This window comes from Curcuma longa, chromosome 17, assembly GCF_044706935.1.
Source record: "Curcuma longa cultivar G26 ecotype Majalengka, Jawa Barat chromosome 17, ITB_CL_G26_1.1, whole genome shotgun sequence".
NCBI lineage: Eukaryota > Viridiplantae > Streptophyta > Magnoliopsida > Zingiberales > Zingiberaceae > Curcuma > Curcuma longa.
In genome coordinates, this window is record NC_133877.1 from 3208447 (window position 1) to 3221508 (window position 13062).

The following is a 13062-nucleotide window of genomic DNA, read 5'->3' on the forward strand; positions in this document are numbered from 1 at the left end:
TGCAAAAATAATTTACATACAACTTTGAATTGTACGATTGCCCTTCAGTTCATTTGCTGCAAAGATCGAAATAAAATCACCAGTATCGGAACTAGAAAAATTGTCATGTTTGGTTCATAATAAAGTGCTGTGACATACCTGGCTCTGACAATTAAATCTTGTAGAACTAATTCAGGATAAATAAGAACTACATAAAACGCCTGTCTAATATACTTTGTATCCAGATTTATCACCCGAGCATTTTAAAAGCACACGCAATCCAGAAGATTAGCACGACAGTCCGTAACCCCTGGGAAAATCTGAACAAGTTTGCATACGTGGACAATTAGATCTGTACCAGATGAGTAATAAGCTAGATAAATTTTAGCAGCTAGAAAACCATCTGAGTTAATTTACAAAATAAAAGGTGTCGCAAGAAAATAGTTTTCCAAGAACCCAATCAACATTACCTGTCACACGTAAGAAAAATGCATCATTCAATAATGACATGATGCATCGTGATGGCTAGCGGAAGGGCACAATAAACTCATATAATGAGGATTTGATTCTCACAAGGACATTATCATGTCCGCAATATTTGAACCACTCATGTGCTGCTCTTCGGGATCCATCATCACTTCTAGGATTAATGAGATGGGCTGGTCCGTGGGGCCAAACCATCCACCCCAGAAATAGCTAGGCGTAAGTTTGGATACTTGGCGAAAAAAAAATGATGCATTCTCCACTTGAAATAGGATTTGAAATGAAAAGAAAACGCGTGATGTATCTGTTATTGAGATTCTATAATGTGTTTAGAATGACTCCTCAAATTTGAAGTATTACATTTTGTATGAATATAGGCCCAGGCATTGGCATTTAACGGAAGCCGAAGGAAGACTAATTGATAAATCCAAGAACAGGACAATGCCAATTTTCATAAGTTGAATCAACATAAATTTTATGTTTTAATTCTAAAGAAGGATAGAGGATAGAAAAAGACTTGAGCATCAAACAGCCAAAATGGGTGATGGAATTAAAGTTAGACAAATTTAAGAAGAAATCAGTCAAATAAAAAAACTCAAGGTCTACCTAAATTTTGCCTCAATGTTATGAACTCAAATTGTTGGGACAAAACTCCATCCCCTTGTTATAATGATTCCGGCATTGATACAATATTTATTTTAAGTTTTTTTTTCTGGCTCATGAGATCACCAATTGAGATGAGCAAATTAGTAGGATAGTTAATTTGTGCACATCGTTCGGTTCTGATGTAACTAGGATTTCTGAATCATCAAATAATACAGAATGAACAAGTACAAGAAAAGGACAATGCTATATTTGGAAAAGGGATGCAAACCCCAGAACAAAACGAGTGAGTGGGCGATCAGTCGGAGAAGCCCAGGCTGGCAATACGACAGCCAGGGCAAGTAGTCCAGGCAGGTCCTACCTACTGACCATCAAGAGCCTTTCTAAGACCCTAGCATCAGAAAGTAGTCCAGGCAGTCAGCAGACCCCTACCCATCAACTGGAACCTAGCATTAGAAAGTAGTCCAGGCAGTCAGCAGGTCCCTACCCAATACCCATCAACTGGAACCTAGCATTAGAAAGTAGTCCAGGCAGTGAGCAGGTCCTTACCCAATAATACCCATCAACTGGAACCTAGCATTAGAAAGTAGTCCAGGCAGTCAGCAGGTCCCTGCCCACCAACAGGAACCTTTCTTAGACGCCAGGCTGGAAGTCACAGCCAAGCAGCCCAAGCAGTTAGGCAGGCCGTACCTGCACACATCCTCAAGAACCTTTCTGAGACCCAGGCTGGCAGTTTGGCAGCATAGGCAAGTATTCCTACGTACGTACACAGATCATGTATGTGACCCTATCATAAAAAATAAGCGACCAGACTTTAAGATGGACAAAGGCATGTAGATCCACACACTGTGTGGTTCCCGATGTGCCTACCTATCAATAATGAAGAGGAGGGGACGTAGACGAGGATCCAAAGTTGGTCCTTCACTAGGCCTACCAATTAGGAAGAAGAACAGACACATTCTAATTGGTGGTAAGATAATGTTCATTACGGATCTAGGACCAATGCCCATCTGTGAAACCCACAAAAACCTCAAACAACAGCGAACTACACCAGTAGCTCAAGATAGGGAAGAAAGTCGCCGGTGGTAGCGATTGACGAAGGTTGACATTCATGAGACCAATTCCAAATAAAAAGAGACCTCAAATTTTTAGACGTTAAGCCTAGTTTAATTTGCATTATTAGAATCCTACGGCATTCATCTGCAATAGGCCAAATATATATGATAAAAAGATGGTGTAGCAAGAGATATACCAGATGCCATTATATGCCAATGGAATAAGAAAGAACAATAAGAAAATAAGCAAAATTAGATCACAGCAGTTAACTGATAAATCTATGATCCAACCTCAATTTCGCTGATGAAAGGACAGCCATATTTAGTATATGAACTGTGAACTTCCAGATGCTTCAGCTTGTGAGTTTTCATGTCAGATTGTAACTGCGCACGTCTTACACAAAGGCATATAGTCTTTTTTTATTGACAAGGATATATTAGATTTTTTTTTGTTCAATGATAAAACCAAGGTAAATCAAACTGAATATCCCGTAGTAGGGATGCGGGAGAATTGGTGCCCCAAACATCGTCCCAACAATTCTTTCTATACTGGATGCCATCTTTGTATCGAATCAGACAGAGAAAACAAACATAAAAAATCTAATCAGCATCTGTTAAGCAAAGTATCGTCCTCTCCAAGCATATCAAGCACACAAACCAACACCAAATCAACGTCAACATATCAAACTCCAAAATTCATTTCAATACTATAGCGAAAAAGAAAGGGAGATGAATAAATGGCTAGAACATCATCACTGACATCGCAACATCAGAAAACCACTTAAATATAAGTAGGGGAATGAGCAGGAAGGCAGAGTACCAATTTTCAAGTAGGAGCTAGGAGAACCATATTCCAGTTGGCGAAAATCTTCATAACAGATCCTAGCAACCGGATCAAGATCGTGATCACCAGCCATCAACCAAAAAACCACACCACCATTACAAATCAATGAACTCACAAAATCCAGAAATAAATAACTCATGAATCCCTAAGAGATACATCGATCAGTGCTTCAAGGCTTCAAAAACCCGAAGAAATAAAATCAAACTCAGATCGAGCATACAAGTACTATGGCAAAAATGGATCAGATCGGAAAGGCACGAAGACAATCAAGACTGAAAACTCAAATGCTGATACCTAGCGGCGAAGATGTGATGCAGGAGAAATCCAAGTAGATGCAATCGGAGGGGAGTGGCGCCGAATGGGCAGTGCCGTGGTCTGTACCATCGCCAGTTCGCCACCGACAACAACGGAATGCTGCTTTCTCCCCCCTCTCTCATTCTTCTCTGCTTCCCAACCCCACACGTCTCCTTTTATACCAAGCTTTGAGAATGCTTTAGGAGACAAATGCGATGAAATGGCGAGTGAGCGAAGAAGCAACGGAGATACTAAATAGGGAAATAATGCAATGCTGCAAATGTTTTCTCCATTTGGAGAAATGCTATTTGGTGTTTGAGCTTTCGAAGTTACTTCCTCGTCCAGGAGAAAATTCAAAAAGTTCGCGGGGCCAAACTCGCCACGTCACGCAAGAAAATTTTGTCCGTTAAAATTTGAAAGTGCGATGCAGAGGCCGTGGAACCTGGAAAGGTCAGAGAAGTGGAGGGAACAGCCTACCGTTACAAAGGCATCTTCCAGAAAGATCGATTAAAAGACATAGAAGCTTCAATTTAATTGAATTCCATGACATGACATAATCAGTTTAATATTAATATAATATGTTTTTAATCAGAATAAAAATTGAATATTTTATTATATTCTTGTTTCGAAAAGAAAGTGAATATTTGAAGGATCAGAATAAAATTTCCTTTTTAATTAAACTAGTTTTATGATTATATACTGAAATCATAAAATTTAGCAACGACAAAGCAGTTGATGGGCGTTAAAAGTGACAAAGCGTTGCGAATTATCACACCAGAAAAAAAAGGGAAAACAAGAAAGAAAAAGGTGCAAATTATTACACCAGAAAAAAAAGTAGCATATTAAAGAGATACGTGTCTATATCGTCTACGCGTGGCAGCAGCCCTCCTCGGCCAACTCCACGCCGGTGACGCTCTCATCCTCCACCGAATAGCGCTGCTCCTTGTAAATGTACCCCTTGGCGGCGAGGAGGTACACCGCCAAATTGACGCCGGAGAGCACTGCCAGCAGCCAATAGAAGTTGTAGAGCTTCCCCTGATTGAGGTCGTTGGCGAGCCACGCGCCGTGGCCGCCGGACCCGGTCCCCGTCACCTTGTGCACCACTGCCACCAGCGCCGAGCTGACGAAGAACCCCAGCGAGAGCGTACTCAGGAACAGCCCCGTGCTCATGGTCTTCATCCCCTTGGGGCACTCCCTGAGGAAGAAATCCAACTGGCCGATGTAGGCGAAGGCCTCGCCGGAACCGACGAGGAAGAACTGCGGCACGAGCCAGAAGACGCTGAGAGTCGTGGGGTTGCTTCTGTTGGCGGCGTGGAGGCGCTTAATCTCTGAGAGGGCAGCGGCGACCATGGCGAGGATGGAAAAGAGGAGGCCGATGGCAATGCGCTGGAGAGGGGATAGGCCATGGGGGTGGCCAGTGAGGCGGCGGGCGAGTGGGACGATGATGCGGTCGTAGACGGGGACGGTGGCGAGGATGGAGGCGACAAAGAAGACGGTGAGGGAGGCTGGGGGGATTTGGAAGTGGGACCCGATGCGGCGGTCCATTTTGGTCGCTTGGGCCACCGAGAAGGTGGTCATCTGGGCATACACCGTCCAGAACATGATGGTGGTGGCCCAGATGGGCAGCATCCGGACCACGATCTTGACTTCCTCAACGTTGGTCAACGGCGAGAGCCGCCACTTGCTAGGCAGCGCCGACGGTTGGCCACCGGCAGCGGGGGCGTCGGGAATGGCGGCCCGGTCCAGGAACCTAAAAAAAACAAAACTTATTAAACTAAATATTAAAATAATTAAAGTTAAAGGGTTTTTTTTTTTTGTAACAACGCTTTGTCTCTATCTTGGGGAGGTGTATGTATGCATTTAGTTATATTCCAGTAATAATTGCGGAGCTTCACTCGATAAGATCACTCACTGCCACTGTGTCGTACTTTCACTCATCAATAAATGGATGATATCCATCTTTCAAAATCTACCTAAACTTGAATGGAAATTTAAAATAATACTTATCATTTATCCTAAAAAATAAAGGGGCTTAAATAAATGATAGTGGATAAAATATTGAATATGGCTGATCGAAGCTCCAAGGGTCAGAATAAAAATGGACTTCTTAGCCGACATCTCCGACATGTCAAATCTGTGAAGATCTACGTCGCAGACCTCCATAAAAAATAACACGAGTCAGCAAGTGCAACAGTCGCAATAATATTTTCCTTGTCTTATACCGTCCGTGACTGCCCAACTAAAATGCTTAAAATATTTTTTAAAAAAGAAATTTAGATATTTAATTTTTTGAACTGATGAAAATTTTCATCACTGAATTGAAAACCGAATCATAGATATTTGAAAGATTACGTCGACACCCTACCTGCATCATTATAATAGTCCATAATCTAATTAAGAACAGGTAATGAGTTTTGTAACATGCAGACTAAGCCCACTTGAACTCAAATGTTTAAACATTCGACAAAGAATGTTTTCGTATTTAAATATATTTTTAATATTTTAGAACGATGTTTCTATTCTCTAGTTATAAGTAAAAAATAAGAAGAAACAAAATCCAAAATGAAAAAAAATCTTTATTTTCCTATTTCCTTGATCATCACTCGTGAGCTCGCCAATGAAACCATGTTTAATGCTCACCCTCCAATCGCCTCGGGAGAACTTTTGTTGCCTGAGCTCCAAAGCCATTTATAGCTTGGCCTCTACGATCAAGGGGAAGACATGTGTTATTCTATTCCGACTTAATTTAGTCCCGGAGTTCATTTTAGAATTTAGAAAAGAAGTCCATAAGAGTTTCTTTTTCCTATTTTAGTTCATTATTAATCCCTAAATTAAATTTCATAAATATATATATATATATATATATATATATATATATATATATAATATATATAACTCCACCACTATCTACTATGCTTCTCGTTCTTAAGGTCCACGATGCTGCTTGCTCCTTACTCCTTAGTAACTCTCTGCTGTATTATTTAAGACGACAACGATCCAATAATAGAGGAGAGATAATAAGGTATTTAATGTTATACCTAAACATTGTTGATGAGCTGTGTGTTTGTCATGTGGAAAGCTGCAGCTCAAATGATGGTCGCACCCACTCACTATTATTCAATGTCTTTTATTTTTGACTAGCTGACTGAACCAAAGATATGGACTCAACTTGCGATCTACGTTTTGTTTCCTGACGTTACGTCACACGAATAAAACGAACAACTTTACGTGAGTCATTTAAACAAACTAAACGACGGCAAGAAAAAAACAAAAAGTGAGGCTTGATTATGAGGGAAGACGAGTCACTCTTGATTTGATAAAGGTCCCTTAAAAAAAAAGGATAAAGGTCCCTTTACAACTTGACATCTATTCCATATGAAGGTGTAAATAAAAATATTATAAAGTATGTCAAACAATTAAAGTTTTATCCATTTAAATTTTATTTTATCTAATTTGTAGATGTAATATTCTCCATGTTAGTGTTGATGGAAGTTAAGGTATCTGAAAGCATAATCAAAAGCGAACCTGCTAAGCATATGATAGATCTTGAAAAAAAAACATAAATAAATGGCTGAGCATCAATTAATTCATATAATTGAAAATAATAATAATAAATGGAAAACTGCATGTAATAATTTTCCACTAACCTTAACTGCTCGGTGTGCTGCAGCCTCTGCCTCCCGTTCATCTGCGGCGCCCCCTTCTCCTCCGCTGCTTCGCCGGTGTACAGCAACGTCGGGTCCGACGGCAAATCTCTCCCCCGCTTCCGCCATGCCGCCACCACCACCGCCGCGATCTGCGTTAGCGGGCTCCCCACCAACCGCTTGAATCTATACTGCCGCGTGCCGGCGAGGAAGATCATCAGCCCCAGCGCGATCGACGCGGCACAGATCCCGTACCCCCACGGCCGCCCGATGTGATCCTGGATGTAGACCAAGACGGTGACGGCGAGCAGCGATCCGATGCTGATGAAGAAGAAAAACCAGTTGAAGAACTTCTGCATCTGCACCTTCTCCTCCTTGTTGGTCTCGTCGAACTGGTCGGAGCCGAAGCCAGAGACGCTCGACTTGAGGCCTCCGGTGCCGAGCGCGGTCGTGTAGAGTGCCAGGTAGAGCATGCCCAGCTGTGCCCCAGTGGCCTTCTCGCACTGGCCGCCCGCCGTGCACGGCGGCGGCCGCAGCCCCGCCACCGCCGTCGAGATCGTCAGGATCGTCACCCCCTGTTCATGTAAAATCTCATTAAAAAAAAAGGGAATATTTCTTTTTGCTTTTCAAATATTACATTTACCCCTTATAATTTGGAAAATAAACGTAATACCTTGACCCATTGATTCTTTTCGTCAAACTCCATGACTAAAGGTAATTTAAAAACATCTTTCAAAGATCAATATGTTTTTAAAATTGTCATTAATAAATTATTTTATTCTTGAAATGATTATTACTCATTTAATTGGTAGTAACTTAAAAAAAGGACAAAATAGATATTTTAAATTAGAGACGTTAATAATTCTTTGAGGTCTAAATTTAAAACTGTGGCAAACGCGTGCACTATACTCTTAGTACTAGTAGCAGTGAGGGAAGGACAATTTTTCTTTTTTATTTCGTAAACTAATTAAAGCATTGAAAATTATAAGGTGCAAAATATTTTAAAAAAAAGTAAAATTTTTCAGGGAAAAAAGGGGGAAGGGTTGCATACGGAGGCTTGAACGGCGGCGAAGATGGCGATGGTGAGGTACCGGCCGAGGAAGGTGTCTCCGACGAAGCCACCTAGGAGACAGAGCATGAAAGAGGTGCCCATGAAGTTGGTGACGGAGTTGGCGGCGGCGGCATTACCCAGGTGCATCGTCGCAGTCAAATAGGTCACCAGATTGACGGCGATCCCCAGCGTCGTCAGCCGCTCGTTGAGCTCCACCACTTCAATCGTCAACATGGATTAGCCATTAATGCTATTTATAATTTTCCAGAGCTGAAATTAGAAGTGAGAATCGAGTACAAGATCTACTACGTGCCTAGGATCATGGCGGCGCTGGTCCAGCCGCCCGTGCGGGATCGGACGGCGGGGCGGCCGCTGTAGTCCCAGGCGTCGGCGACGATCTCGCCAGAGGCTTTGTGTTCCGGCAAGCCACCCATGGTAGAACTAGAGGAAGAGATGAGGCTTTGTGAATAAGTTGAGTATGCAGAAAACAGAGGAAGAGGGGAAGCCTTTATATAAAGAGAGAAAAGAAAGGTTGGAATCTTAATTAGGCAGCCAGGTGTGCCAATCACAGATTGTAAACAATATTATCATTGTAAGGCTTCAACTTCAATCATGTTAACAATTTGAGCAATTTGATCGGTCTTAATCAAGACCAGCATCGACACCTCTTGATTGAGCTGCCCCCGCCTGATAAAAACAATGTGGAGAAATTTGATACAAAATTTTAAACATTGACTTGTCAAAACGACAGAGTAGAGTTGACGACGTCAATTACGAATTCCTGTCGCACATATATAATTAAAATTTTTATTTACAATAAATTGATAGAAAAACTAACATCTCGCTCGGCTCATTCTGTCGGTGTAAAAACAATACAAAATTATATCGTCTGTAAATAAAAAATTGGAGAAATTTTTAATTATTTGTTTATCGATAACGCGAGGGAAATGTAAGATGTGCATATTTATTTGTTTATTTATTATTATTGTTACTATATATTATCATGTCAGGCGTGAGACTCCGCCTGATTAGTGATTATAGCTATGAGGCCATGCTTAGCACGATCAATTATATTTTAGCAGTATGATTTGATTAAGAAAATATGTATATCAACGTTTGATGCTTTTAAAACTAAAAGATCACTCCCTTTAATTCTTGGTCGAGAGAAATGATCCTAAAACTAATTAAGTTTAGGGGGGGGGGGGGGGGGGGGAAACTAAGATTCATTCAAAAACAAAGTTGCAGGGAGGTTCCACATTAAGTCGCTATTACCACAATCTATACGGCATATCTGCTTTTAATTTTGACGATCAATGTCCATTATCCCCAGCAATAAATATGTCAATTAACATATCTATGCGTTGGCTCACTCTTTTTTAAAGAAAATATAAGAGTTGAGTTACAAATTTAATGTGTCGATAAGTAATTGTGGAGGAAATGCATGCATGTCGCCTGATGTTGATGTTCGTCTTTAGGCAGTGTTGCCAGGGACGAAATGGCAGTTGATGGAGGAAATGCATGCGTCTGTTAAATGATTTTTTTTCAAATGCTACTAATTAACTCTATCGTGGAAGGAAATAAAATAGTTTGAGATTCTCATAGTGAATGGAGTAATCTGCTCGATTTTGAACGAAATTCTAAATCAAATTCTGTATTAATTTTTTGCTTAAAAGATAAATTATAAATCAAATTTTCACTAGTATTTTAATTTTTTATTTCTAAAATCTTACAAGGAATAAATTTTTTCCCCACCATTTCAACTACAATTCCCCTTCCACTTAGGATTTGTCCTAAATTTCAAACCATAAAACTACCACAACTGAGCTTTTCAGAGATTATCTATCACCTAATCTTGTTATAATTATGTGCCGTTGCTTCAAGGGAAAGTTGAAGATTTAGAGCTCTTAATTACATTGATTATACTTGTCGCTTTCTTGAGGGCGCAATTTGGAACGTATTAATTGTGACATAAATGAGGATTGTATTATTTGTACCAATGAAAAGCTATGTAAAGTAATGTAAGATTCATTTACATTTAGAAAAAAATAATTTAATATACTTTAATATTAGTTAAACTTTTTAATATTTAAATTATTGTCACACATTCATATAAATATTGTTAGGACTCAAACAAATGGCAGATAAGATAGATACTTTATTTAACGATATTAAAATGTTGAAAATTCAAATTGCATATATTGCAAGTGGAAGTACCAAATGATCGAATTTTAATTTTAATAATGACATTAGGTTTAAGTTAAATATGTTATTGGACTGATGTGTTTGATCTAGTGTGCAGAGAGCACATGTAAAGTCTTAGTTGAGATTAGACAAAAAACAGAGTCCTAGTTGAAAGCTAAGCAAGGAGAAAGTTCTGATCTGGAGGATCAGGTGGAAGTCTTGGCAGGTCAAATGCACCAAGTGCAAGCCCATGCAGTGTTAGAGGACCAAGAAGCATGACCAAAGTTCAATTGGGTACAATCAGGAGGACTAGAGGAATGATGAAGACTGAGCAGTCTAGAGGACCGAGTCGCAGCAGCAAATCCTGGGGTCAAGAACAAAATCGAGTAGGAAAGTGCAACAAGTCTGGAGGACTTGGTTGGCAGCCAGGTAAACTCTTCCGAGAGGAGTGGATCAGGACGTGTTCCCGAAGAGGAACATTAGGCGTCGATCTAATCCAATGTTTCACCAGAAACTTAAAGTTAAGACCAAGAAATAGTTCTGAGAACTAATTCTCCACCTATTCTTTATTTGTTTTTGCAGCTAACTTGTAATGCAGGTTGGAGAGGTAAAGTAGTTGACTCCGGGCAAAGTTATCCAAAGTTCGGATGCTCAAGTCGATCGAAATGAACATACAAGTCGACCTGAACGTGGATAAGTGCAGCGGAAGTCAAAGTATATCAAAACCCTCCACATCGGATTGGAGTCAACTGGAGTGATGATTCAATTTAACCTGAGATAAGATAAGCGTAGCGGAAGTTGAAGATTATCGACATCCTCCACGTCAATTTTGAGTCGACCTGAGTAGGGATTCTAGTTGATCGAAAGGCGAAGTCAGCCGCAAAGAAAGAGGATCGCTTTCTAGTTGGGGTCGATCCGAGATGGATTCCAGTCGACCTGAGTGGATTATATAAGCAACGTGGACCAAAGGCTTCGTACAACAGTTCTTACACTTCCACGATCAAGTTTTGTCGAGCCGACGACGTACTGAGCGAGTAGAAGCAATCAACCAAGTCGTCGTAACGCTGGATTCGCGCTCAATCGAAGATTCAAGAACCGCCGACAAATTAGGTAACGAGTTATGTTATTTGCATTATAAAGTACGATAAAGATTTATTTTATCATAATATTTGTATTCGTTCCAACTTATTTCTGTAAGTGAATTGCTCGTCGGAAACGATCACAGATCGTGAGCCTTGGGTAACAGCCATCGACTGTGAACCAAGTAAAAAAATTGTTATCTCTTTTCTCTTGCTTTATTTTACTTAAGTCTTATGCTAAGAAATACTTTGTTTTACGTAATTGAACGCACAAAATTTCAAAAATAAAAAAAAACGCTTAAGTGCTATTCACCCCCCTCTAGCGCTTAACTCGATCCTACAGTAAATACTTCTTCAACAGCTATAGGGAGATTTTCAGGGCAACCAAAGACAAACTCAGTGGAACATTGCAATGCCATTATATTGAGAAGCGGTATGACTTTGGATGATCCGAGGGAAAGCAATAAGAATGAAGATGATATCATTGATGAAGAGGATGGAGAAGTCCGCACATCACCTATCGGAGAGGAACACAAAAAAAGATCCAACAAGACAACTGAAGGACCTAAAATCATGGCACCAATGAGGACACATATTGCTAATTTCATTCCCTTAAGGATTGGCCAAGATGCAACTAGATGAGCAATTCGGCAAGCTCCTAGTCCTAGAGACGATCAAAAAGCTTTGTGATGCAGGGGATGCCAGGGGATCAAGGAACAAGATCAACTCATGTTACCTGACATGGTGATATCCCATTACATGCATTAACAAAAAGCAATTAAGACTTCCAACAAGAAACACGTCCAACCGGTGTTCCATGTAATGCTTTGATGAGAAGCAACTGAGACTTCTAGTAAGGAATACGACCAATCTATGTTACCTAACATGGTCATGTTCCACGCTGTGTCTTGACGCGGAGTAGTCCAACAAGACACACAACCAATTCATGTTACTTGACATGATCGCGTTCTATCTTGTACGTGGATGCAATATAAGCAATCTTAAAATTTTGAGAGATTATAATTTTTTATTCAAATTGAACTAGGAGAGATACAACAAATCAAATTGAAATTAATTCAAAGATTTATAATTGATTATTAGAAGAAATCTATAATAATCCAATTTTAGACTCAAAAAATATTATTTAGAGTTTTTTTTTGAAAACTTCAAATAATTTTTGTTATTATATTAAGGTTATTTTTGTCTTTTAATTGTTAGAGTCTTGAGTATTTAAACCTTCGTTTTTGTTAATGTTAAGGAATTATCTTTTATTTTGAATAGAATGAGTTTTCAAAATAATTACTATGTGACGTCATATAAACATATTTTTTGATGATTTATAATAAATATCAATCTATTCAAAATTCACCCAGGCTTTGCGATTTGATCCCAGCTACGATATATTTTCAGAATTTTTTTTTTAAATGGGGAGCGCAATCAAATGGATATTGGGCGTCTGGGTTGGCCGCTGCGTGCACTTCCCGATTTACTCTGATAGCCAATGGAAAACTTTTGTTTTTCTCATTATATTATCATTGCCTGATATATATATATATATATATATAGAACCCTTTCCGGCAATGGCCCGGTCACGAGCCCATTTGGCGGGATTCCTCTAAATAGAACCCTATATTTTGGTAGAACCCTTTCCGGCAATGGCCCGGTCACGAGCCCATTTGGCGGCCTCAGAGCTCGGGTGCTGGGCTTAAAGGATCCGGGATCAGGGGCGTCACTGGACTCAGCTCCAAGGGAAAGTCCAGCATGCTGGGCGACAGAATCTCCTGCTGCTTTGGAGGAGAGAATCCCGGAACGCTGCCGCCGTTGATTTGGGAGTTGGGATTCGAGATCA

General features: G+C 40.1%; 1 protein-coding gene across 1 annotated transcript; it reads right to left on the reverse strand.

The window, feature by feature from the left end:
* Positions 1–3968: 3968 nt before the first annotated feature.
* LOC141848743 (protein NRT1/ PTR FAMILY 6.3-like) lies at positions 3969–8419 on the reverse strand. The gene is made up of 4 exons (XM_074736797.1): positions 8267–8419; positions 7954–8171; positions 6906–7477; positions 3969–5008 (listed from the first exon to the last, which is right to left on the reverse strand). Exons 1-4 carry the CDS (start codon positions 8385–8387, stop codon positions 4126–4128), a joined length of 1794 nt encoding a protein of 597 aa, XP_074592898.1. The 5' UTR covers positions 8388–8419; the 3' UTR covers positions 3969–4125.
* Positions 8420–13062: the final 4643 nt, after the last annotated feature.